This window comes from Elgaria multicarinata, chromosome 10 (genome assembly GCF_023053635.1).
Source record: "Elgaria multicarinata webbii isolate HBS135686 ecotype San Diego chromosome 10, rElgMul1.1.pri, whole genome shotgun sequence".
In the NCBI taxonomy this organism is placed as follows: domain Eukaryota; kingdom Metazoa; phylum Chordata; class Lepidosauria; order Squamata; family Anguidae; genus Elgaria; species Elgaria multicarinata.
The window spans coordinates 9,134,270-9,160,152 of record NC_086180.1 but is presented as its reverse complement, the minus strand read 5'-3'; the positions used below and the strand labels follow the sequence as shown (position 1 = coordinate 9,160,152).

The 25,883-nt window shown below is 44.4% G+C and overlaps 2 protein-coding genes across 3 annotated transcripts in view; one reads left to right on the top strand and one right to left on the bottom strand.

Annotated features, from left to right (window-relative positions):
• The window catches only part of CTNNA2 (catenin alpha 2), a 695,903-nt gene that overhangs the window by 290,894 nt on the left and 379,126 nt on the right, over positions 1-25,883 (bottom strand). The window lies entirely within an intron of this gene.
• LRRTM1 (leucine rich repeat transmembrane neuronal 1) lies at positions 19,357-21,346 on the top strand. Its single transcript, XM_063135328.1, has one exon. The coding sequence runs from the start codon at positions 19,651-19,653 to the stop codon at positions 21,217-21,219; it is 1,569 nt and encodes a 522-aa protein (XP_062991398.1). The 5' UTR covers positions 19,357-19,650; the 3' UTR covers positions 21,220-21,346.

Sequence of the window (25,883 nt, the reverse complement as noted above, 5' to 3'; positions counted from 1 at the left end):
TCAACTTGGGCTATAAATGTAACAAATGAAGAAATAATCCATTATTGGGCTGGCCTTGCAAATTCATCTCAGGCAGATGTGAGATGGACTAACTGAAGACGCCACCTACGGAGTTTCAGCTACGGAGCAGTATAGAAATGCTATAAAAACAGCAATCACCCTATATCCCTTAGAACTCCCCCCCTCCAAAAAAAAAAAATACTTTGGGGCTCAGTAAGCACAATTTAAACTTTGAGAATGTGTCTTGGGCACTCTCACAAATTGGCTGCCATGATGGTGTTCTCATTCCTAAAATAGCTTCCACGGTGAGCATGACTGGTCGCAAAACACTTGTGAGACACACACAAAAAGTAACTTGCCCAAGAACCTAAGTAACTGGAAGCGGTGGGATCTGAGCTGCGAAGCACAAAAACGCTCTTTTGAACCCAAATAAATCTGGGCCTGGAGGGCAACAGTTTGCATTGCAGCATGACACAACCCAAAACAAACCCACAAAACCCACCTTAAATGCAATTAAAATTAGCAGGGGAAGGAAGCCAAGAGAAGAAATACTTATCTCCCATCTACTGCCACTTGGAGAACCCAGCTTTGGAAGTTAGCAGAATATTTCATAAACCGTAACCAAAGTCATCCCTCATCAAGAAATTAACAAAGCAAGGCCCTTCCAGACACGGGAAGCCTTTTGAAAATTAGACTATTGTCAAGATTGACAGCTAGACCTAGCGGTCTAGTGCAACGGACGGGTGAAGATCCGGCAATATTTTTATCTCGAGATCTCCCCCTCTGTTCACACATGGAGCACAATGGCCTCAGAGAGAGAGGTGTTGTGCCCGCCATTTTTTTAAAGCGACAGGAGCGCACGAGCGCTCATGCGCAAAAGGTACGTTCTTTTTTTTAAAAAAAACTATTTCCCCTGCTCTCCCCACCCCACCCCTGATGCACAGGTCCCAGCTCCTCAAGAGGAACTGTGAGGAGCCGGGAGAAACCGTGACGCCCAGCCACACACGGAGACTGCAGAAAAACCAGGCCTAAAGTGGAGGGTGAGATCCCGGGACAAGGGAAGGATCATCCCTTCCTGATCCCGTGTGCGTCATGTGGATGCACAGGGACGATCCCGGAGATCACCCCGGGGAAAAGCCCCATCTAGCTAAAGCCAGAGATGGGAACCTTCTACCTCACTGACCTCATTATTCTCTGCAATGAATAGCAGCAGAACTGCTATGTTCAAGACCTATTTGTAGCCTTGAACTGGCCTTCAGGGGAGGATGCTGAGGTTGGTTGCTGCTGCCGGTTCCGGGAGGCAAGAGTTCACCAGGTGCAGATTCGGAGGAGAAAGACTAAGAAGGCAACAACCAAAGGAAAAGGTTTTAAAAGGCAAAGTATGTAAAGGGGCTGAGTGGAGCGCTGTTCTCCATAGGAGAGAGATGGCGGATTGGATCGTCCTAAGCTCGCTTTCACCACCGTGATTTTACAGCAACGTGACCCAAGTCACTGCAATTATTTCAGTTCAGTTATTTGGAAATGTTTACCTCTCATCCTAAATAAATTGACGCCCATATTTTATTCACCTCTGGAGACAAGTGAACATTCTTTATATATTGTATAGGTTTGATCAAGGGATTCATCAGCATAAAAGGATTCCAAGCACTTGTCCATAAGCAAGAGAGGATGTTTTATTTATTTCAATAGTATAAGCGAAGACCAAACACGGTAAAGAACAAATTGGCCTTGCCAAGTCTCCATCCTTGCTTAAATTTACTGTACAATTCATCACTAATCCTTGCAATGCAATCCCTAAATCATATTTTTTTTAAAGATACGTAGTTATGCAATTCTATTGATTTCAAGGTTGCGAGCCATTTCTCTCCGGTTGGTCTAAAATCAGATTCTACTGGGTGATTCCAGTAAAAATAGAATTGAGTCATGTATCTATCTATGCCTTATCTATGTATATAGATGAGAGACTGGGACGGGGTGCGTGGGTGGGAGTGGGAGAGATATTTCGACTTTCAGAAGATATTAAATGTCAGGAAGACTGGAGTTGCCATCTGCTGGAATGTGCAAAGAATGACAGCTGACATTAAAGAAAAAATAAAGGTGTACATTGCCAACTATTTCCAAACCTTTGACAGGAATATTCCCTGCTTCCCCGTAAATCCCCCAACAGTAGACAAGCATCCTTTACTTCTGTTTATACTGTACTTTTGCAATAGACTCTTATTTTCCTCTTGAGTACGTCTTGTCTATTGCCTTTGCCTTTCCCAAATCTTTAGATGGCAGGTTAAGACTTTTGTTGTTCTGACAACATCCTCAACCATGGATAGGCTGCTAACCTCTTTGCAGTAAAGGGTCAGAGCATGTTTTAACTGTGTTTATGTAGCTAGGAATGGTTCACACGACATGCTAAGCCATGCTTCACGTGACATGGTAAACCAGAGTGCAGGACACGGAATAACGGGCTCAAGTTAAAGGAAGCCAGATTCCGGCTGGACATCAGGAAAAACCTCCTGACTGTTAGAGCAGTACGACAATGGAATCAGTTACCTAAGGAGGTTGTTGGCTCTCCCACCCTAGAGGCCTTCAAGAGGCACCTGGATAACCATCTGTCAGGGATGCTCTAGGGTGGATTCCTGCATTGAGCAGGGGGTTGGACTCGATGGACTTGTAGGCCCCTTCCAACTCTGCTATTCTATGATTCTATGATCTAAAAATGCTTAACCACCATAGCTTAGCGTGTCATTTGAACAGGGTCAAAGTATGGCATTTGCTGTTTGCAAGTTTCTTTCTTCTAGCTGTTGGGTTTTTGAGGGGTAGAACTTCTGTGCTGCTTTTGGTGTTTTAACTGCTGCCATTGTAATAGCTATAATGAATATACTGTTTTCCAGTGGTTTTACTCTTTATGGTGTACTATTATTGTAAGGCTATATTGTAAGGCTATTATTGTAAGACTATGGCGGTCGAAAGAGAACTGAGGGATCAGGTGGGAACTGTTAGGACATGCACAGTTGATAGTGGGGGAGGGTTCCTGACAAAAAACGCCATGAGCTATAGATGTTTCCAGAAATGAGATTCTGCACAGGTGCAGAGCCCATTTGTACAGAGACCACAAAGAAGAACTAAACTAAACCACACTAAGCTTTGAGCTTCACTGTCCTTCTTCTCCTCTCTTTGGCTGTAGTATAAGGAGACTTAGGCCTTAGCTAGACCTAAGGTTTATCCCGGGATCATCCGGGGTCATCCCTGTTCATGTAAATGACACACAGGATATCCCGAGAGCAGGCAGAGACGATCCCGGGATAAACCTTAGGTCTAGCTAAAGCCCCAGTATATCTGAAGTGCTGTAGCTCCAGGGGAATGGCTGCAGCTCAATGGTAGAGCACATGTTTTCCATGCAGAAGATGCCAGGTTCAATCCCTCCAGGTAGGGCTGTGAAGGACTCCTTTCTGAAACCCTGGAATGCTATTGCATGTCAGCATAGGTAAATGGGCCAGTGGTTCACTCAGCACAAGGCAACTTCCTAGGTTCCTAACTGCCTATATTTGAAAGGCAGAGTTGATTGAGCATCTTTGGGTATTGAACTTGAAATGGAAGCTACTTCGTCAGGGCCGGATTAAGGCCAGCTGATGCCCTAAGCACAGCCTAATAATGGTCCCCCCTTGGCCCTTCCATTGCTTAGCTGGCAAGACATTAAGGCCATAGCTAGACCTAAGGTTTATCCCTGGATTGTCCAGGGGTCAAACCTGTTCATCTAGGTGACACACAGGGGATCCATTGCTCAGGCAGGGGCGAACCCTGGATGATCCCAGGATAAACCTTAGGTCTAGCTGTGGCCCAAGACTCAATAAGTGCTGAAGATGAAATAAGACATTAAAAACTCAGTTTTCTTCAAAGCTACCCCCCACGCCAGAACACACAACTATATTAAAAATAAACTTTTTTTAAAAAAAAATACATATTTATTTAACACTAAATAACAGCAAGCAATATAAGCTAATTACTTGTAACTAGGACAACAGAAAAAATACAAATTTTCACCACTGCTTTATGCATTTTTTAAATAAAACTGTCATAAGGGGAAAAATGCAAATGCAAAAATTTATTGAAAATGATTTTTAATCTGGAATTCCTTCAAATTAGATGGCTACAGTTTATGGTACTGCTACTCCGTGGTTCCCCCTTCACTTGGTGACCTAAAATGTGCTTCTATTGCTTAAAGGTGAATCCAGGGCTGTTCTTCGTTCTGCTGGGGAAATACAACATGGGTATAGGGAGTTCATTAACATGAGCAAAACCTGTTTGCTACAAGAATATGCACCCTTCTCCTTGCACACAGCTAGAACCTAAGGAAATACCTAAACAGAACAACAAACATGGATATTTTATTTCATATCAGGTTATTTCCTATCCAACTTCTCCACTGGCAAGAACCACACACACACACACACTGCTGTGGAGAATGCATTTCCCTCGTCATCCCTGTAATAGCTCAGCAGGTACACTAATAATTTGGTTTTCAAAATATATACCAACAACAACCAGCTTGATGGGACCGCAGAAGACTTTTTCAGCATGACTCAGAATCACCTGCAATGGTCGCAAAGGAAGGAAGTTAGCACTTCCTAGAGCAACCCTGGAAGTGAGTTAAAATGCTAATCTGGAAAAGGAAAGGTTGGCAGAGTTCCCTTCCGTGAGCAACGCTGAACAGTTGTGATCCAGAAACAAGTGTTTCGGCTCACCTTCCAGTTGCTTTAGGAAGTAATAGTGTCCCATTGAGGTAGCAGCGGGTCCTGCTGCCAGGTGGGCAGCATTGAACACTACGCCAAAGGGAGAGACCATAGCCTGCGACTGTCACTAATGATAACAGAATTTCTGACTAGCACACCTCAAAGAAGCATTGATAATAGGATGGAATTGGAGAAATTATAATGAACAAGGGAAGGACAACTGTCTCCTAGAGTAGCTAAAATCTGACAAATCGTTAACCAGTTCAAGAGGGCAGACAAGTAGCAACCATCTGGGCCATTAAACACACTCTGCACAGCACTAACAACACACAGGCCTTAGCTAGACCTAAGGTTTATCCCGGGATCGTCCTGGGGTCATCCCTGTTCATGTAAGTGACACACAGGATATCCCGGGAGCAGGCAGGGATGACCCCGAGATTATTATTATTATTTATTTATATAGCACCATCAATGTACATGGTGCTGTACAGAGTAAAACAATAAATAACAAGACCCTGCCACATAGGCTTACATTCTAATAAAATCATAATAAAACAATAAGGAGGGGAAGAGAATGCACCAAACAGGCAGTATAAAAGTCAGAACAAAATCAAGTTTTAAAAGCTTTAGGAAAAAGAAAAGTTTTTAGCTGAGCTTTAAAAGCTGCGATTGAAGTTGTAGTTCTCAAATGTTCTGGAAGAGCGTTCCAGGCGTAAGGGGCAGCCGAAGAAAATGGACGAAGCCGAGCGAGGGAAGTAGAGACCCTTGGGCAGGTGAGAGACATGGCTAGCTAAGGCCACACACACCTTGGAAAGTCTTGCAATCTGCACTTCGTGGGGGTGGGGAATGCATAAGAACGGGGGTTAAGATGTTTTAAATGTTGTGTCAGCCACGCTGTCAACATGTTATCAGATCATTTTGGATGGAATGACAGGGGAGTTGATGTCTGGAAAAGAGAGTGAGAACGGAGAGAGAGAAGTAGTTATGGGTTCTAATCTCACCCAGTAGTTGGTCCCTGGTATGTTGCTATCCTTCAACCAACATTTCCGAGCCATGAAATGAATGTAAGAGCGAATTATGTAAGTCTCAGGGGTTATCATGGGAATGGGTAACTTAATAGCTGGAAAGTATTTTACAGAAAAAGAAGTGATCTATAATGAATATTAGGGCAGTGAAGCAGGAGATGAAAGGACAAGTGTAAAACACTGTTAGCTCTTCCATTTTTAACATTGTAATGGTCTTGAACTCCAAAATGCACAAAGATTTTAGATTGGAGTGGGAAACTTGTGGCTCTCCAGATATTTTGGCCTACAAGTCCCATCATCCCTAGCCAGCATTGCCAATGGGTTTCTCCGCTGTGGCACCCCGGTTGTGGAACGAGCTCCCCAGAGACGTCTGCCTGGCCCCTACACTGTACTGCTTTCGTCGCCAGCTGAAGACCTTTTTATTCTCTCAGTATTTTAACACTTAATTTTAACTTAAATTTAAACTCTGCTGTTTTAACTCTGTATTTTAATCTTATATCAATTTTGCTGCGTGGTTTTATCCTGGTTGCACTTTTTATACTGTATTTCGAAATTGTGCTTTTAACCTGTTGGTTGTTTTATTGTTGTTTTAATTTTTGTGAACCGCCCAGAGAGCTTCGGCTATTGGGTGGTATAAAAATGTAATAAATAAATAAATAAATAAATAAATGGGAGCTGTAGGCCAAAGCAAGTTTCCCACCCTTGTTTCAGATTCTATAAGGTTCGCTCAGGCCCAGTAATCTGTTGTGAAAGTAGGGTTTCCCAGAGCGCCTAACTGTGCATTAGGGCTTTTAGTGGAGGAAGCTCTCTGCAGGCATGGTGCCCATTGAGTTTAACCCCTGGGCATGAAGTGCCACGTATGCATCACTGCTCACATGGAGCCCTGCATCAAGATGACTGCCTCACATAAGCAGCCTGAGGATCCACTTCTCTTGTCAAGTTGGTCATTCTGGTGCTGGAGCATTTATATCAGAGTTATAAGCAACAGGAGAATAAAATATGATGGATAACTGTATGCTTTCATTCTGCAGAAAGGTTGTCTGTTTTGTCTCTTCCTGAGACTGTTGACCACAGTGGGTAATATTTCTCAAAAAGGTTGAAGCAAACGGTGCCACATTTTCATCTTAAGAACGTAAGAACATAAGAAGGGCCATGCTGGATCAAAACAAGGGTCCATCTAGTCCAGCACTCTGTTCACACAGTGGCCAACCAGCCATCAGCCAGGCATAAGAACCTGAGAACATAAGAAGAGCCCTGCTGGATCAGACCAAGGGTCCATCTAGTCCAGCACTCTGTTCTTACAGTGGCCAACCAGCCATTGGCCAGGGATGAACAAGCAGGACATGGTGCAACAGCACCCTCCCACCCATGTTCCCCAGCAACTGGTGCACACAGGCTTACTGCCTCGAATACTGGAGATAGCACACAAGCATCAGGGCTAGTAGCCGTTGATAGCCTTCGCCTCCAGGAATTTATCCAACCCCTCTTTTAAAGCCATCCAAATTGGTGGCCATCACTACAACTTGTGGTCGGAGTTCCATAATTAAACTATGCGCTGTGCGAAGAACAGATAAGGCCTAAATTCAGTTCTTGTTACACTCCCTAATTGTGAATTCTGCATTTGTCCCATTATTGCAGAAAGCCTGTAAGGAGGAAATATCATATAACTAGACAAATAGGTGGTAGTATCCAGATGGGAAAAAGAGCCAGATTTGTTTTAATGAAAGCATGAGAATTTGGGTATAAATTTGGCACAACCATCTAAGCTAGTATTGTTTTAAGACTGTGAGGTTCGCAGGGTCCACTTCCTTGAATATTCCAGACCATATAAATATCCACACAGAGCCATATAGAAGGATACTACCATACTGTATTGCCTAACTCAATTCGTTACCCCAGTAACCTTTTAAAACAAGAAGTATACTACAAAGGTCTTTACTAATAGTACATTACACATAGTAATTATGTGTCAGGCACCAAGCAGGCAGCAAAACAGGAAATGACTGTTATCTCTGAACTGGGTGGAAATCAAAGAAGAATGGCTGTTTTCTCCTTTGGCAGTGGTGAAATGCATCATGCAATGTCCTACAATTAAATTAGCCTCAATCTTGGGGGTCAATTCAGACTGATGTGTTGAACAGATTTGACGTTTTGGCATATCCTGTAACCCTCTACGAGAGAGCCACAGTCCTGCCTGATTTGACTGCGGTTTTGCTGGGCTGGTTTGTGACAATCCAGATCAAAGCTGCACCATCTGCCAATTTATCACACCACCATAAACCAGCTTCGGAAAGAGTGTGTACGACTGTGACAGTAGATCAGGAATTGCCTGCATTGACTCTAGGCTGACAACAAATGGCCATCATATGAACTGGAATACAAGCCTATGTTTCTGTGTGCTCGGGGCTCACAGAACCATGGAAATAACCCACGACTCCCGTTTTTATTGTTCCCAAATCTGGAATAAAATGAATGGGAATAGAATCTCATCAGTTTATTTCAAAACACAACTACAGCTTGCTTGCTTTACAGATTCCATCTCAAATAGTACTCTCAAAAGGCTGTCTTAAAAAGAGCTAGACAAATTGAAAGATCGAGCGGCATTGCATGCAATTAGTTGACAAAGCAGACAAAGAACAATGGAAGTCCAGAAATGGCTTTGCCCTTCGCAGGGTTTTCCACTTCTTGGCTTAAAAACTTTGCCGGCCAAGAAGGGTTTGTTTGTTCTTTTTTGTATCCCCAGTAGCATGGTTTCAGCCATAACAAACAATACAAGTTTTGTGGCAGGGATCTTAGACCTCATCTGCATGGCACATTTTAACCAGTTCCATCCATGGAACCCCAGTGATCAAAATTACATTAAAGGGTTAGGGATATTCTTCATAGTCTCCCAAAACTCTAAGGGCATGTCTAGATGGGGCGATATCCCGAGGATCGCCCTGGGATCATCCCTGTACGTCCACATGACACACAGAGGATCCCGGGAGAAGGGAGAGATGATCCCTCCCTTGCCCCAGGATAACCGGGATGGCTTTAATCTGGACTTTTCCTGCGGTATCGGGATCATCCCGAGACTGTTGGATGTGTGGGCAGCCATCCCGGTTTCGTCCCGGCTCCTCAAAAAAATGGCGGATGCGACATCCTCCTACCTCCCAAGATATCATGCACTGTGTGTAGAATGAGAGGGATGATCTCGTGATCATCATATCGTGAGATCCTCCCCCCTCTGTCGGTAGGTCTAGCCATGCCCTGATTCTCAGGGTTGTTTGAGAGAAGCCAGGACAACTCAATCAGTTTAATGCAGATACATTGCAACATGCCAGCATGCTGCTTGAAGCCTCGTATTTGATCTACGTAGTGATCCTGTTCAGATGACACTTTGGAGAATGTGGTTATGCTAACCACATCTCAGTGTGGTTAGCACTAACCACACCTAGTGCTGCTGCCACAAATCCACGGTCCGTTGCACGGTTTGCCTAAGCACACCCTAACCACGTACCTCTCCACTGATCTCTTCAGTCCTCCGAACAGTCCATTCCGCATCCCAGTGTCCTTTGCAGCACACATGGCCCCGGGCTGCCATTTCCTGGCTGGGGTTGGTGTAAATGATGCGGCTGTGGCACCCATGGGTTATGTAGCAACAAGGTTTTGTAGGTACCATGGTTAGGGGATATCACCTTACACACGACATGCTAAGCCTTCATGGTTAGCCCAAAATGATTAACCAGGCATGTTGTCTGAACAGGTTCTATATGGGTATTAACAATGACTACCAAAACACCTACAAGGTAAGAAGGTGTATGGACTGGATCACCTGTGCTGTTTGTTGACTAACTATATGTACATGCTGTAATGCTTGATCCTGATAAGCTTGAGTGTCTTTGCCCTTTTCCTTAGTATGACATCAAGGAGGCATCCAAACAAGGATGGAGGACTTCAATTACCCCACATAGAATCATAGAATAGTAGAGTTGGAAGGGGTCTACAAGGCCATCAAGTCCAACCCCCTGCTCATTAGCTGCATAAATGCATGTTCCAGTCATGACAATGAAGTTACACTTCTCAATGTCCTAAATGACTGGGTCCTAGAACAGCTAGTCATGGAACCAGCCAGAGGAGACATGATTCCGGATTTAGTCCTAATTGGTGTCACACAGGAGCTAATATGAGATACGAGTGGTTGTTGAACCAATTGTAAACCATGACCACAGTGCTATCGGATTGAATATATATTTAAGTGGGAGATTGCCAAGGACATCAAACACACTCAATTTGACTTCAAAAATAAACAAAAACTCTAAAATGGGGGAACTGGGGGAAATGAATTTGAAAAGAGGGAGTCAAGAGGGTTAAATCACTTCAAAATGCACGCAAGTTTCACACAACCATAGTAACAGAAGCTCAGCTAGAATGTATACCACAGGTTAGGAAAGGTAACACCAAGTCCAAGAGGTTACCATGGTTAATGAGCAGGGTCAAGGAAGCTATGAAAGAAAAGAAGACTTCCTTCCGAAAATGGTAATCTTGTGCAAATGAGGAGGGCAAAAGAAAACATAAACTTTTACAAAGGAGATGCAAGCAGACGGTAACTTCAAGGCTAGCAATAAATAATTCATTAACAATACGAGAAGCAGGAAAACAGCTAGGGAGTGAAAGGAGGATAAGGTGGTTGCAGAGAAGTTGAATGCATTCTTTTCATCTGTCTTCCCTACAGAAGATATGGGACCTGTGCTGGACCTGCTGCTTTCACGGAGGGAGTCTGAGGAACTGAGGCAAAGGCTGATGACAAAAGATGACGTTTTCAACATTACTGACAGATTGAATGTTCATAGATCACTGGGCCTAGATGGTATCCATCTTCGGGTTCTTAAAGAACTCAGATGTAAAATTGCAGATCTTCTAACAGATATAATGATGTCCCTAACATCAGCCTCTGTACCAAATTGCTCTGAGGAAAGGGTAAGGGATTGGTGTAATTGCCGCTGTAGACTTGAAAGCACAGATAGTTCCTTAAAGACAGAGGAAGCAGTGATGTTCCCTAACCGCTCTCCAGGGAAAAGAATTATTGGAGGATGCTCTGTCCCAGACTGTGGGTTCCCCACCTATTAACTTTACCTCCCTCTCAGCCTTTTGACACTCCTGCAAAGCGGTTAAACCAGCGGTCCCCAACCTTTTTGGCACCAGGGACCGGTTTAATGGAAGACAATTTTTCCATGGACTGGGGGGGGGGCTGAGGGGATGGTTTTGGAAAGCCCCACCCCCACTCCAGCATCCTGGCTTTGCTTTGGCTGGGTGGGCGCCCAGCCAAAGCGAAGCCAGGATGCTGGGGAGGGCGGGTGGCTTCGGAACGGCGCACCTGGAAGTCGGTCTCCCAGAGCAGCTTCCTGACAGGCGCGCCGTTCCAAAGCCGCCCCACCCACCCCAGCATCCTGGCTTTGCTTCGGCTGGGCGCCCACCCAGCCAAAGCGAAGCCAGGACGCTGGAGTGGGGGCGTGGGGGTTGGGCTTTCCAAAACCATCCCCTCAGCCCCCTCCCCCAGTCCATGGAAAAATTGTCTTCCATAAAACTGGTCCCTGGTGCCAAAAAGGTTCGGGTCAAGCTTTCAAGATGGTGCTCCGCGCCCAGGTATGCTGGGGTGGGGGTGGGGGTGAAAGCAGCTCACCTGCGCAGCCCAGTTCCTAACAGGCCACGGACTGGTACCGGTCCGTGGCCCGGGGGTTGGGGACCCCTGGGTTAAACAACAGAAGGCAGACAGACAGGCTCTTTTTAAAGAGAACCCTTAGGCCTTAGCTAGACCTAAGGTTTATCCTGGGATTCTCCTGGGGACATCCCTGATCATGTAAATGACACACAGGGTATCCCGGGAGCAGGCAGGGATGATCCCGGGATAAACCTTAGGCCTAGCTGAGGCCTTAAATGTCATAGGTGTTGGACATGGTTATGGGACATTTTGTCTGGATTTTGTCAGATCATATTGTGAAAGATCCTGAGAAACTATTACAACATCGTCGTCATCATCACCATCATCATCATCCCAGTTTTACCCACTATTTTAAATGTAGGTCACCTCCTTAACAGATCTTAGAGTTACACACCTGCTATCTGGGAAGCTGTTAGTGATAACACAAACTGTATCTAGGTGAATAAATGTGATTTGGAACAATTTCAAAATAAATAGGGTGATCTTAATGAGCGGATCTGTGACCTAAAGAGGGTAACACGTACAATGTGTTAATGAAGCACCAGCTTGAAAGCTACTAAAACTTATCATAGCACCTTGAAGTTCTGTTGGACTGAAATTAGCAACTTCTTTTCTTTTCTTTTTTTGTGGGCAGGGAGAGCAGGTCAAATGCCACGTTAATCTAACTTACTCAGTCCTTATTCAACTAAAATTCTTTTTAAAATTCCATTTAGCAGGGGCCATGTACCAAATGTCAGCGGCGCTCCAGATGTAAATATCAGTGAAATAACTCATTTAACTTACTACTCTTGAAGTCGTCTTTTCCTCCCCAGTTCTTTCTTTATAAATGTTCCCTTTATAAAATGCATCATGGTTCAGTGCATTTGGAAATTAAAGACGACAGAGTAAAGATCAAAGTTTGAGTTTTTCTATTGCTAGCCACAAAGGCAAATTAAAACCACCACTCCAATTCCATTTTTATAGCACTGTGATGGATATAACTTAGAAAATTCGCACGAGGAAAGTCCGCTGTTGGATTGGGCAGGGATCAGATTTTGGAGTCTTCCTTCTGGCATCGTAGCGGTGTCTACATCCTCATTGGGGGTAACTCCCCCAAAAATCCTATGTTCCCTGGGATGCTTGCTCTCTAATATGGAAACAGGATAAAATAGATTTATGAATGGACTCATTTGAAAGAGACATAGACCAGAAATAGACTGATGAACTACTACATCCCTACACATCACAGCCAATGCTCTTTAAGAAGGTCCCCTAACCCTCAGGGCCACCAGGGGATGCAGCTGGAGGTGAGAAAACCACATTGTGCAGGTGGAACTCCCCTTGCTATGGGTTGGACTTGATGGCCTTGTAGGCCCCTTCCAACTCTGCTATTCTATGATTCTATGATGGACTCACAAAGAAAACATCTTGGAGAGATGGTTTTGTAAGTGAGGGGTGTCCATACTGGGATGGATTTATGTCCCAGTTCTGTACCAGTATGATATCGTTCTTCCTCCCCCTTAATGGATTCACATACCACAGCACTGGAAGCCACTTCACACAAGGGCAGTGGGGAATAACATCCAAAGATGCCCTACTATCTTTGACTTTGATGCAACTTCATTGAGACTTTTATAGGATTTATGGGTTGTTGTTAGTTGTGTGCGCTGCTTTTGCCTGGAATTAAAAACAAAGTGCTAATAGGCTGATAATTTATCTTTTGATCATATTGCATCTGTAAGGCTCAGGGTGGCTAATATCAATATAAAACACATAGGAAAGTTTAAATAACCTTCCCCGCCAGTGCAAAATGTTCTGTTTTATTCTTTTTAAAATTGTGTGTGTGTGTGTGTGTACATAAGTATATATGTATGCCTATTTTTATCTCACTTGATCCAAGAAACTCAGGGTGGCATATGGGGTTTTCTTCCTTACTCCTCACAACCATCCTGTGAGGTAGGTTAGGATAAGAAACAGTGACTTATCCAAGGTCACCCAGGAAGCTTCGTGGCTGAGTTGGGTTTTGAACCTGCATCTCCCTACTCCTGGCCTTTCCAAACTTGGCACCTTCTGTATGTGTTGGACTTTCTGGGAATGATGGGAGTTGTAGTCCAACACAGTGGAGGGCAACACTCAGCCATGATGGCTCTAAAGCAAGGGTTAACAATTTGTGGCTCTCCAGAACTTTTGGCCTACAATTTCCATCAAGCTATGCTGGGAGTTGTAAGCCCCCCCAAACCTGGAGGGCTTCAAGTTGCCCACAATTGTTCTATAGACACAAAGCAACCCCCATCTCCTACGTAACAAGAGAGAGCTGTTTGAAATTCCCTCTTGTACATAGCCATTAAAGGTAGAAAAAACCTTCTCCTCTTTTGCATCCGATCATTCTAGAGAGGAGAAACAGACTTAATATACAATTTTTAAAAAGTAAAAAGTGAAGGTAGGTAGATCTTTGGTCTGCGGGGGGGGGGGGAATGTTGAAGGGTCTGAGTTTTAAAACTAGAGAAATTAAATGTTCTCTAATTTTCAACATAATAGGATTTCGCAAATTTGACTGGAATAACAGGGATGCTGCATAATACATCCCTGGATGGCCGACAAAGTGGAATTGAGGGGATTTCTCAATCTCAATTGCACCAATGCTACCAATATGGCATTTTCAGCTTACTTTTTCCCCCCAAAGAGTTTCTGTAAATTGATCTTATGCATCCTAATTTCCATAAGTTTAGTCAGTCTGCTTTAAAATGCATGTACACTTACCTCCTGACTGCTAACTTTTAACAAAACCTCATTTAAATCTTCTAATTTATACACGTTCATGTTTATCTTTGGGAAGAATGTGGGAGTATAAGATTAGCAACAATGAGAGCTGAAACTGAAACAAAAAGAAGAAAGAAAGAAAGAAAGAATGAAACCTCATCCAGAATAATTAGATTACAAGTTAGTTCTTCCAATAAAACTGTAATCCATCTATCTATCTATCTATCTATCTATCTATCTATCTATCTATGTTGAACCACCACCAGAAAGAGAGCCAGGAAGGAACGTTTTGATTGGTCAGTTTCACTAGGTGTCCTGGAGCACAAGGGGGTAGATGATATTTGATTGCACTGAATGACTTTGCCAACCTCTGTGAACCATCTGGATTGTTGCATTCCTTGCCTGCAGACGTTTCCAATACGGTTTGCTCCGTTCAATGCTGTGATATGGCATACTATAACACAGGGATAATGTGCAGTACTCTTAAGTCATTGACGGATGCAGATTCGGGGGCAAGGCTGGATTTGATTATCTTTATGTGCCTTTGAGTTGTGCAGTTCCTAGTGTCAGCCTCAAACCTACAGTAAGTCTTGAGCTGGTGAACCGGAGGCTATGGATGATGATGATGAAGGTTACCATGCTATAAAACAAAGGGGCTATTTCCCTTTTACAGCTGCTGTAGTTTTAGGTCATAGATATACTAAAAACAAAGAGCTCCTGCAATAACTTTAAATCAGAGGAGGAGGATAAGTTTCAGATAAGTCTCAGGGGCAGTGGACTCCCCTGGATTCACAGTCGGCGTTGCACCATCTTTCCCAGGCAGACGGGTGGTGGGAAGGGAACAGCACCTCCCTGAATTGGCCCGAGGTGCCCCCAAGGTTTCAGTGCCGGCCTGCTTTGGCCTCGGGGTACCCTGGGCAGACCCAGTACCACTCCAGATTCGGGCTGAGGTGGGTGCACAGCCCCACTTGAAAATATACACCGCTGTTTACATGATCCAGGGTACCTGATAAGGCTGGCAAGCAAGATAAGATAATAATCCCTACTTACATGAAGAAAGGATTCTAGTTCCCCCCCCCCCCCCATTACACTCCTATAGTTGTCCATCTAGGATCATGTTTTCCTGTTTTCGAGAGAGTTCTGTACTCTGCCTAGTTTTACACATTAAGGCTGAAGTCCTGTACTTAATAACCAGGGAACAAGCCTGACCAGACACAGTGAGACTTACTTCTGAGTAAACTTGAAGAGGGTCATGCTGTACGAAACAACAATTACTTTATTGATTTATTACATTTCTGTGCTGCCCATTAGCTGAAGCTCTCTGGGCACTTCAATCCTGCCACGGTTCACACCAGGATTTGGTTTGTGTTCACAACAGTTGAACAAGCCCCCTTTCACATTCCCAAATGCAAAAGTGTGCACGTTTTTGGAGAAAATGTTTGCATGTTTCCAAACTTGTGAGCCCATTCAGAAAATGTGTATGCTTTGCACTTTATTGAATGGGGAGAAAGTACACATTTGGGTGTGCACTTTTAAATATGTGCATTTACCCAATAGAAAAATGCACATTTTCCCCTTTGTGAAAAGAAAGAAAGATCATGTTCAGGAACATGAACAAGGTGAACTGAACATCGAGTTCGGAGACCCTCACATGTTTGCCCATCCCTACAAGAAATAGCCCATGAGCTATATGTGATGTTCCCATGGCCATCTTTTCGGGTCCTGCTAAGTCCCCTTCCTAATGCAGCTGCAGTGGCAACAGAAATGACATTTATTTTGCAGGGAAAGAAATGCATGTGCCATGTCTGCAAGCAGGTTCACGCTCCTGGCAGTCTATCCAAAGTGCAGCTCTCCCCGTGTGCCTCCTTTCCATACACAATTGCCACAATGTTTGGTGCCACCACAGCAAATGCAGAAAAGCGGGGTTGTGGCACAGGCCAAAGCAGTTTCCCGGGGACGGAATACAGCTTGCAAACCTGAGAAGCTGCCCACCCTTGCTCCAAGTTCGTTGAGTCAAGGGGAACAGCTGAAGCTTATTGGAAGAGCAAATACTTTATATGGAAAAAGTCCCCGCTTCAATGACTGACCTCTCCAGGAGGACCTGGAAAGGACTCTGGCCTAAAAACCCAGCAGAGCTGCTCCCAGTCAGTGTAGAAAATACAGAGCTACGTGGTCCAATGGTTTGATGGTATAAGGCAGCTACCCAATTTTAGCCCTCTATTCTTTGTCCTCTTTCAGCCACCAGAACATCTCACATTTATAAAGAAATCAGAAACTAAAAATGAGATAAAAAGCTTATTATAATGCAATATAACTCTCTCTCTCTCTCTCTCTCTCTCTGACACACACACGTCCAAAACTGTTCAACACATTCGTCAAAAAAGGCAAATTTGCTGAGTCCCTATTTGCGTAGGGTAGTAAAAATCCTTTGAGTGGGCAAAATAATTGCTTTCTTAACCCATGCAAATCTGCTGTGCCAAATGCATCCAGAACCTCTGTGGCCGAAGCAATCTTCCAGGTGTATCCAGACTCATTACTGCCTAATGCATCTGTGCAGCCTTTGGCAATACATTTTACAGCTTTTCCCCAGGTTGCCTGCCTTTGACCAACTCCCCTGCTGGTTTTGTATACACGGCTACCACTGGGCGGGACCAGCAGCAGAGGGCCGCCTGTACAGGAATAAAGAAGCGGGAGGAGGAGCCTGAGTCTTCCTCCCCCCTCCCCCAGAAGAAGAAGAAGAGGAGGAGGAGGAAGAAGAAGAAGTATTAAAGCTGGGATAAGCATTGCATTTTGTTTAAGTTTCCAGTTCTACATATTAAAATACATGAGAAGGAAATGCTGAAAAGGTCAGATTGAACTTTGGAGGGGGAGGGGGGAATCCATATTTTGAACTTGCACACTACGCCAGAATGTTTCTCCTTGTTTTCTTCTTTGGTAATATTTTCCATCGGCTAAGTTTGGGGGATTTCCTCAGGAATAGAAATTCAAACACACTAATCTTCCTTTTTTCTTTACTTTTCTACTAGATGCTGAATGCATGCATCAAAGCACATTCCAACAAATTCAGAAGAAACCTAGATTTCAGGAAATACTGTTGTCAGTGACAACAAGATGTCCCCCATCCCACCTACCTCATTGGAACAGATCTTGAGGGACATGCTGATTTTGTTCCACACACTAGAATATGTCAATTGTGCTAGGATCGAGAATGCAGGTGTCAAGATCTTTAAGCCTCAAACGCCTGCTCCAAAAGCATCGGCCATCAGCAGACTTTCAGGTGTGTTTGCAAAATGGGCAAAAGATTGGACAGCATTACCCTGGCAACGGAGCAGCACTTCTTTCCTTAAAGGATGCAGAAAATGCCAGTCAACAATGGCCTTTTCCATACCTAATGATGGCTGAAAATTAGTAGGCAGGCATTTCTTGGTCCATTTAACAAAACAGCAGCGCAATCTTAAAAAGCTGGGGGTCTAATCCTCCCCACTCCCAACACCCCACTCTCTCTCTCTCTCTCTCTCTCTCTCACAAACACACACACACACACACACACACACACACACACACACACACACCAGAAGTAAATTGCATGGTAGATTGATTCATAAATGCAGCATTCTAAATGCCTGAATAACTCTTTTGTATGCACACAGCACTGCAACCTTCCTTTCCTTTTTGGTCACAAATACGACATTAGCCAGAGCAAATGCTAAAAACATTATTTTCTCTCTTTAATGCGGAACGGGAAGACCACCGACCAGTACTCACTCTCACATGCACCCCAGTACGTATTTGCAAGAGCCTCGCTTTCATTTGGTTGGGGGGTGGGGTGGGGTGAGAGAGATCGCAGAAAGAAACAGGAAAGAGCTTCGCTCTCCTAAGCACAGCCATCGAATTGAGAAAGAAAACACGAGTGCTCCCAAACACACACACCTCTCTCTAAGCCACGGAAGGAAAAGTCAAAACCTCATCACAATCAACAGCGTTTCCTCCAAAGGTCGTCATTTGAACAGATTCCTCCAAAAAGCCAGGAAGCTGAACACAGCCACCCATCCCACGCTGTATCCCTATGTGTCTTCTGTACTCGGACCCTTTAAACAAAGAGAGAGAAAGAGAGCAAAAAGGGCATCTAATTTCATAGTTCCTTCCTTAGACATGTCTTGCCGCTGCAGCTGTCAGAGGGTGTGTGTGCGTGAGTGTGTGTGTGTGTGTGTGTGTGTGTGTTTGAGCAATAGTGAGAAGGCTTAAAGTATTTTCCATTTCATCAGAGAACATATATTCCTTTACTGGTTCACTAAAATGTTGGTTTTATGCCCTCCCCTTTTTCCATTTGCCCATGTCTGGGAAGCACAGCGCAGCATACAATCATGAACAGCTTACGACACTCAGTGTGCGTTGGGTGCCTCTGCATGCTGTAGCTACATACTGCTCGGCTGGAAGGAAGGAGAGCCTTGCTGTCTCTCTCTGTTTCTCTCTCTGCTCTAAGCATCTCCTAACAAGCAAAGCGAACCAGGAATGGGAAATAAAGCCATCTTTAGCCGGTCCGGTCAGTGAATGAATTGTAAGCTGTCTCAGTGGAGTAAAAAAAGGTGCTTGCCGCTCGTCTCCAGTGATGGACGTGAAAGAGATTGTCAGATCCTGGGGAGCTGTTAAGTAAAGAGTTTTTGGAAGGGGCTTCTTTCTTTCGGTTTTTTTTTTCCTTTTTTGTTATTATTTTTTATCCTCCTCTCTCTCTCTCCGCACGTCACAGTATTAACTGCAGAGAAAAAGGAAAGAGGGAGAGAGCGAGAGAGAGAAAGAGAGGAAAGAAGGAAGGAAGGAAGGAAGATCCAGCCTTATGCCCATACTTCTGAAACTTGAAGGTCCTGGGAGTCAGCTTAAAAATAAGGGAAGGAAAAAAAAAAGCTAGCTGGACATGCCTCTCGCCCTTTGAGACGAAGCAAAGTGAGACATTGTGAGTCTGCCAGCCTCGCAGAAAGCCGAAAGAGACAGAATTTGTAGCAACAGAGCGCTCTTTTTTAGCCTGCATATAATTAAGTCCAAACACAAAGGAGGCTGCTGAATGGAGCTTGTCACTCTCTGGAAAAGGGTGGGTAAGACACTTTTTAATTTCATTCTTTCGTGAAGAGAGAGAGATTTTTTTTTTAAAAAAAAAGAAATTGTTCTTTCCTTTGCTGCGGCATCTAAAATGGACAAAATCCCTTGTACCTTTTGAATGCCTCTGAACTTTAATGCTGTACAGATTTCTGCATGCTGCTTTTTTCTAACAACAACAACAGCAAGAGGAAAAAAAATCCCCAAAAGTGAAATACTTGGCCCCATGATTCTCTTGTTTTTGCCTCGTCCCTGTCCCCTTGTCCCCTGCCCGACATACAATATGATGTAGAATTTGTACAAAAAAGGGAAACTGACGAACGAAAGGTTCAATGGACATTCTCAAGCACATTTGGGGATATTCTTGCTAATGGATTTCCTTCTTATTGGTGTCTGTTTAAACTGGCTGTTGAGGAAGCCCCCAGGGTTGATTTTGTGCACACTGGGTATCTTTTTCAAAATGCTTCCAGCCGTGAATAGTGGGTGTCCGCAGCTCTGTCGGTGTGAGGGCAGGCTTTTGTACTGCGAGTCGCTGAATCTCACAGAGATGCCGCACAACCTGTCGGGCGTGATGGGCTTGTCGTTGCGGTACAACAGCCTTCCTGAGCTGCTTGATGGACAGTTCACAGGGTTAATGCAACTCACGTGGCTGTATCTGGATCACAATCACATTGGCTCAGTGGAGGGAAATGCCTTTCAAAAGCTGCGGAGAGTGAAAGAACTCACCCTGAGTTCCAACAAAATCACCCAACTGCCCAACACCACCTTCCGGCCCATGCCTAACTTGCGCAGTGTGGATTTATCTTACAATAACCTGCAGGCTTTGGAACCGGACCTCTTTCATGGCTTGCGGAAGCTGACGACTTTGCACATGCGGTCCAACGCCATCAAGTTTGTTCCTGTTCGAATCTTCCAAGACTGCCGCAGCCTGAAGTTTCTCGACATAGGATACAATCAGTTGAAAAGCCTGGCTCGAAACTCCTTTGCAGGCTTGTTCAAACTCACCGAGTTGCACCTTGAGCACAATGACTTGGTGAAAGTGAACTTGGCCCATTTCCCCAGGCTCCTGTCCTTGCACTCCCTCTGCCTACGGAGGAATAAGGTCACAATTGTGGTGAATTCCTTGGACTGGATATGGAAATTAGAAAAAATGGATCTCTCGGGCAACGAGATTGAATACATCGAACCTCATGTTTTTGAAAGTGTACCTCACCTCCAGTCGCTCCAGCTGGATTCCAACAGGCTCACCTACATTCACCCAAGAATCCTCAACTCCTGGAAGTCCCTCATTAGCATCAGCCTTTCTGCAAATGTCTGGGATTGTGGCCGTAACATTTGCGCCTTGGCCTCTTGGCTAAGCAACTTTAAAGGCCGCTATGACAGCAACCTACTGTGTTCCACTCCTGAATATGCCCAGGGCGAGGACGTCTTAGATGCAGTATATGCTTTCCACTTATGTGAAGATGCAACCGACCCAACAACTGACATTGACCTACTGTCTGCTGTAGCAAACAACAGTGACCAAACCTTCAGCTACAGCCCGGCTACTCTCAGCTACGACATGCAGGATACCGAAGGGGATAGAACGACAAATGCCGTCACGGTAACTATGCCCAACGAGAACGCCGAGAACGCCGTTCAGATCCACAAGGTGGTAACGGGGACCATGGCTCTCATCTTCTCTTTCCTCATAGTGGTTTTGGTGTTGTATGTTTCATGGAAGTGTTTCCCAGCCAGCCTTAGGCAACTGAGACAATGTTTTGTGACACAGCGTCGAAAGCAGAAACAAAAACAGACCATGCATCAAATGGCTGCTATGTCAGCCCAGGAGTATTACGTTGATTACAAACCCAACCACATTGAAGGTGCTCTGGTGATCATTAATGAGTATGGATCCTGCACTTGCCACCAGCAGCCAGCCAGGGAATGTGAGGTGTGATTTAATTATTTTCCAGTGGGGGATTTAACACAGTGTGCAACCAAATAGCAGTGGGCGAATAAAAAAGACAGTTGGATGAGGGTTGACTTGTGATTACCGGTGCCCTTGTTTGCTGAAATTGTTAAAAAGCGGAGCTGTCCCCCAAAAACAAAAACAAAAAACAAAAAGACTTGATCTTTTAGCTTTATTGTGGCTTAAAACCTTCAAGACATTCAACTTTCAAAAAAGAAATAAAATATTTCACGCAACAGCTCTCTTTAAAGATCTGTCAATATTCCGAAAACCAATCTGAGAGTGTAAAAAAAGAAAGAAAAAAGTACCAATTATTGAAATTTTCTTTTTGTAAAAACTACAACAAAAATATGTTTAAAATAAAAGCGAAATAGCATTTACAGTTTTTACAGACTGGTGTACATTACCTGAGTTGTTAACCTATATAGGGGTGGGAAGCATGCATTGAACCTCTCCCGCCTATATAGAGACAAGCTATAAAAGCTGGGCTCCAGCCATGCCACAGAGATGGCCACGTTTAAACTGACCTCCTGGTGGTTTGGGAATTCTGTGTCTAGCCGTTCCATGTTACTGTTGGATTTTAAAGTGTGGCAGTGAAAAACCATTCCCCACCCCCATTCCCCAATCTGCTACCTGTGAAATCAGTATGTAGTCTATGGTGGGGTGCGTGTGTGACCTGACCGGGGAAGAGTTATGTTCCTGTGCCAGATATATAACTTTGTCAAAACTGCAAGAGGCTTAGAATCACAGCTCACTTTCAAGTTGCTTTAAGAGCCACCAACCCCCCCACCATCAACCCCCCCACCCCAAACCTTGCATCTCTCTCTCTCTCTTTCTCATCTTGCATTGAAACAGTCCCTATCATAATATCTCATTTGGTGGTCTAGGGGTAAGGAGAACAACAGAAAACCTGCCTCAAATTGCTATTTCCTCCTCTTCTTTTGCCCCGAATTCCTCAAAGGCTTATTTCAAATCTCATAGCATCCTCCCCACTCACAGTTGTATGCAGTAACCCCCACCCCCACCCCAAAAAAGTAAGGGAATCCATCTGTCTGTGCCCTACAGAGCACTGATGAAAGGCAAAAGGAGGCCTCACATGCATTTGCAGTAGCGGAAAGCTCACTGTGCGTATTTGGCGAAGGAGTAAAATCTTCAGTGTAATGCAGCAAGCTACCTTTGCACACAGGGGGTGGGGTGGGGGGGTGAGAGAAGCCTGCTCGTTGCTATAGCAAGGCTCTAGAGAAGAAAGGTAATGCAACCCTGGATGGCCAGGACGGGTGACTGCTGGCATGGATGCAATTAAGTACAAACAGCAAAACTGCCCAACAAAGTCACTTTGTTGCATGATTTCTGTCCCCTTTAAACATTTCTGCCCCCTTTAACAGCTGTTTGTTGTCTCTGGTCCCTGTGTTCTGAACTTGGCAACCCAAACCTCTGGCCAGTCACCAAGTGTGCTTTGCAAGCATTCTGTGGGCCTATACATTCCACCTGTGTTTTTTGGGGTTCTTTTTACAAATGCAAAATCAGACAGGTGCATCTCTCTCTCTCTCTCTCTCTCTCTCTCTCTCTTTCATATCATGCTGATGCGAAAGACTACCGTTGGAGTAAAAAAGCTAGATGGGTGGTGGGTTTTTTTTTGCTTTTCTGTAAAACACACACGCATGCTTTACCTGTAGTTCATGAGTGGCGGCGGCAGAAGCAAATGCCACGAAATTATCTGGTATTTAATTAACTCCAAATGTCACTGCTTTGAAGCAAATAGAGGTACGAAGCAGACGGCTGACACCTGCTTGAAGAAGTCTGGGTGGGTGGGTGGTTCATCAAACGCCCAAGAGGCATGAACTGAGTTCCACTCTCTGCCTCAACCCTCCCCTGCCAAAGCTGTGACTTGTAAAGCAGGAGCTGATCTTGAGAAGCTTATTTCACACGTTCCTTCTCCCTGTGCAACGAATGGGTGCAAGCTTTAGAGAAGGAATAGTGACTCTGCCTAGCTTCTTCCGCAACACTGACGAATCACACCCCAAATTGAACTACAGACCACCAACTGGTAGATATGGCTCCTTATGCTAGGAAGAAGCGTCTTCTTCACTGCAAAGCCCCACCCCAAATTAAATGTGCTTGTTCCAGTGCCGGTTACATTTCAGCTGAAGGTTTTGGCATTTCGCAGGATGGCTACAGGCAGCCTCCTACTGGAGTAGAGGTGGCATAGTAGCTCTCACTATTTGTTTTAGAAACCATATCTTCGTGATGCTAAGAGGAACTCATGCAGATTCTACGACTCATGATATCCTTCCTTGGAGCATGCCTGGTAAAGAACGTAGCTCTCGAATACGCAAGAGATCAGATACAAGCTCTTTTCAAATCTAGCATCAATGCTTTCTGGCATAAATATTTATTTTTGATGCCTTGCGTAAAAAAAGCCACAACAAGAATGCTCCAGTTGAGAAGGTGGAAGTGATATACATACACAACTGCAACAGAATCCCTCCCAAGAATGGGGAAATGATAGGTGGGTTCTCATAGACTCCTGTTGCTATGTGAATTGAATGTTAGGGGTGGCAATACAGCATCACCAGCTCTTGCGGCTGTGTAAGGTTGCTCAGAACACACCACTTTGCTATAAGGTTTTAGGACATTAGGACCAAGGGTCTCTGAAATAACTTGATCAGTCGTTGGCTGTATTGCCAGTTATTTGCACAATATGCAGAGACTGGGGAGACAGAAAGGTAGGCAGGCAGGCAGGTGTGAAGCATTCATTTCCAAAGTAGCAACGAATCTGGGCAGGAATAATAATAATAATAATAATAATAATAATAATAATAATAATAATAATAATAATGATGGTCTTGCTCTTGGCTAAGGTTGGCAACTTAAATCCAGGTAATGCTAGTTTTGTGTTTAAGGCCACAGCTAGACCTAAGGTTTATCCTGGGATCATCCAGGGTTCGCCCCTGCCTGAGCACTGGATCCCCTGTGTGTCACCTAGATGAACAGGTTTGAGCCCTGGACGATCCAGGGATAAACCTTAGGTCTAGCTATAGCCTAAGTCAAGTTTTTGCTGTCCACCCACTGCTCTATTTCTTACATCTCACAGTGGCAGCTTAAGCGAATTCTAAAATGTATTGATAATCTTGTTTTGAAAAGTGCAGTGCTTTCTGGAGTCTGTGCTTTCATTACAGTTTTCCTTAAATAAACCATTGCATTCGCTTCTTCTCCAAAAGTGGCAGGAGGTGGATAAAGTAAGAATAAAGCAAAATGCAAAAAGAAGAAAAAGAAAAGGAACCCATACAAAATCCCCATGTATGAAAACATCCTGTAACCGAACTAGTCATTTTATTTATTTATTTTATTTGGGGGGGGGGCACTGCTGGCTAAATAAATATATGTCACTAAAAATACCCACCCACCCACCCACACACACGAACTAGTATTCCCACAGGCTGTTTTCAAGACAACAAAAGTTAATGCAAGAAATGCATTAATAATTGCAGACCAAAGAGGGCAACCGTTAATTTCCTGCAGCCCAAATAAGATTGCGGTCATTCCCACCTTTCTTCCAGGCAGCTGTCAGTGGTCTGATTGAACACCACTGCATTTAAAGTGCAACGTGTAGCAGTAGCAACAGGAGAAAAAGCTTTCTCAGGGGTCCTTTCCAATTCCCACATTGGATGAACTGACTGCAGTGACTCAAAAGCATCTGTTCTCCTTCGCCAATCAAGTCAACAGAAAGGCAGGCACCCTGCGCCCGCGCACACATACACACACACACGCAAACACACAAATTAAAAAAGCCCTACCTTAGAGAAGTCTTCCTAATCTACAACCAATGCCACAATTATTTGCTTCTAAAAATCAATGTACACATACAAGCACAGAGCATCAGTTTTAGGGGATTGCTACAGTGTGTAACTCTGAATGTATATGAGGTTAAATTACCTTACTTCAGTACTACCCCCTTCTGTATGCTGGTGTGTGTGTGTGTGTGTGTGTGTGTGTGTGTGTGTGTGTTGATATGACAAAATCAATGCTAATGTGTCACACTCTGTGCACGTTTTGCACACAGAAAATGCAGAAGGGAGTTCCCAATGACTGAAGCTCTGCGTTTCACCTTTTCCATAAGGTAGGGTGACCGTATTTGGGAAACCAAAAAAGAGGACACCTAGTGTGTGTGTGTGGGGGGAAGCAGCTTTCTGAGTCCTGCAGAAAGTACGTTATTCCCCCGCCACCTTAAAGAACCCGATTGGAGTGGAAGAGGGGAAAGGATTTCATTCTGCACCACCACCATCCACTCCAATTGGGGCCTTTTCTATAATGTCCACGAATGACCCACTTTCCCCTTTAAGACCTCAATTGGAGCTCGGGGTGGGGGAATGATGTGCCTCAAGAAAGCATGTCATTCCCTCCTGCCATGCTAATGGCAGCCTTAAAGGGGAAGGTGTGTCATTCCAGGACATTATTGAAAATTATAGAAAATCCCCCCTGACACCATGGAAAGAACAAAAACCAGGACAAATCCGGGGAAATCCTGACAGTTGGTCACCCCACCATAAGGGGTCAAGGGTGCCGCAGGGCTCTTCCAAATGAGTTGGAGACATGTTGTGCATGGTATGTGCAGCAATAGCAATGGCTAACTTCCCCATAGCAGGGTAAGG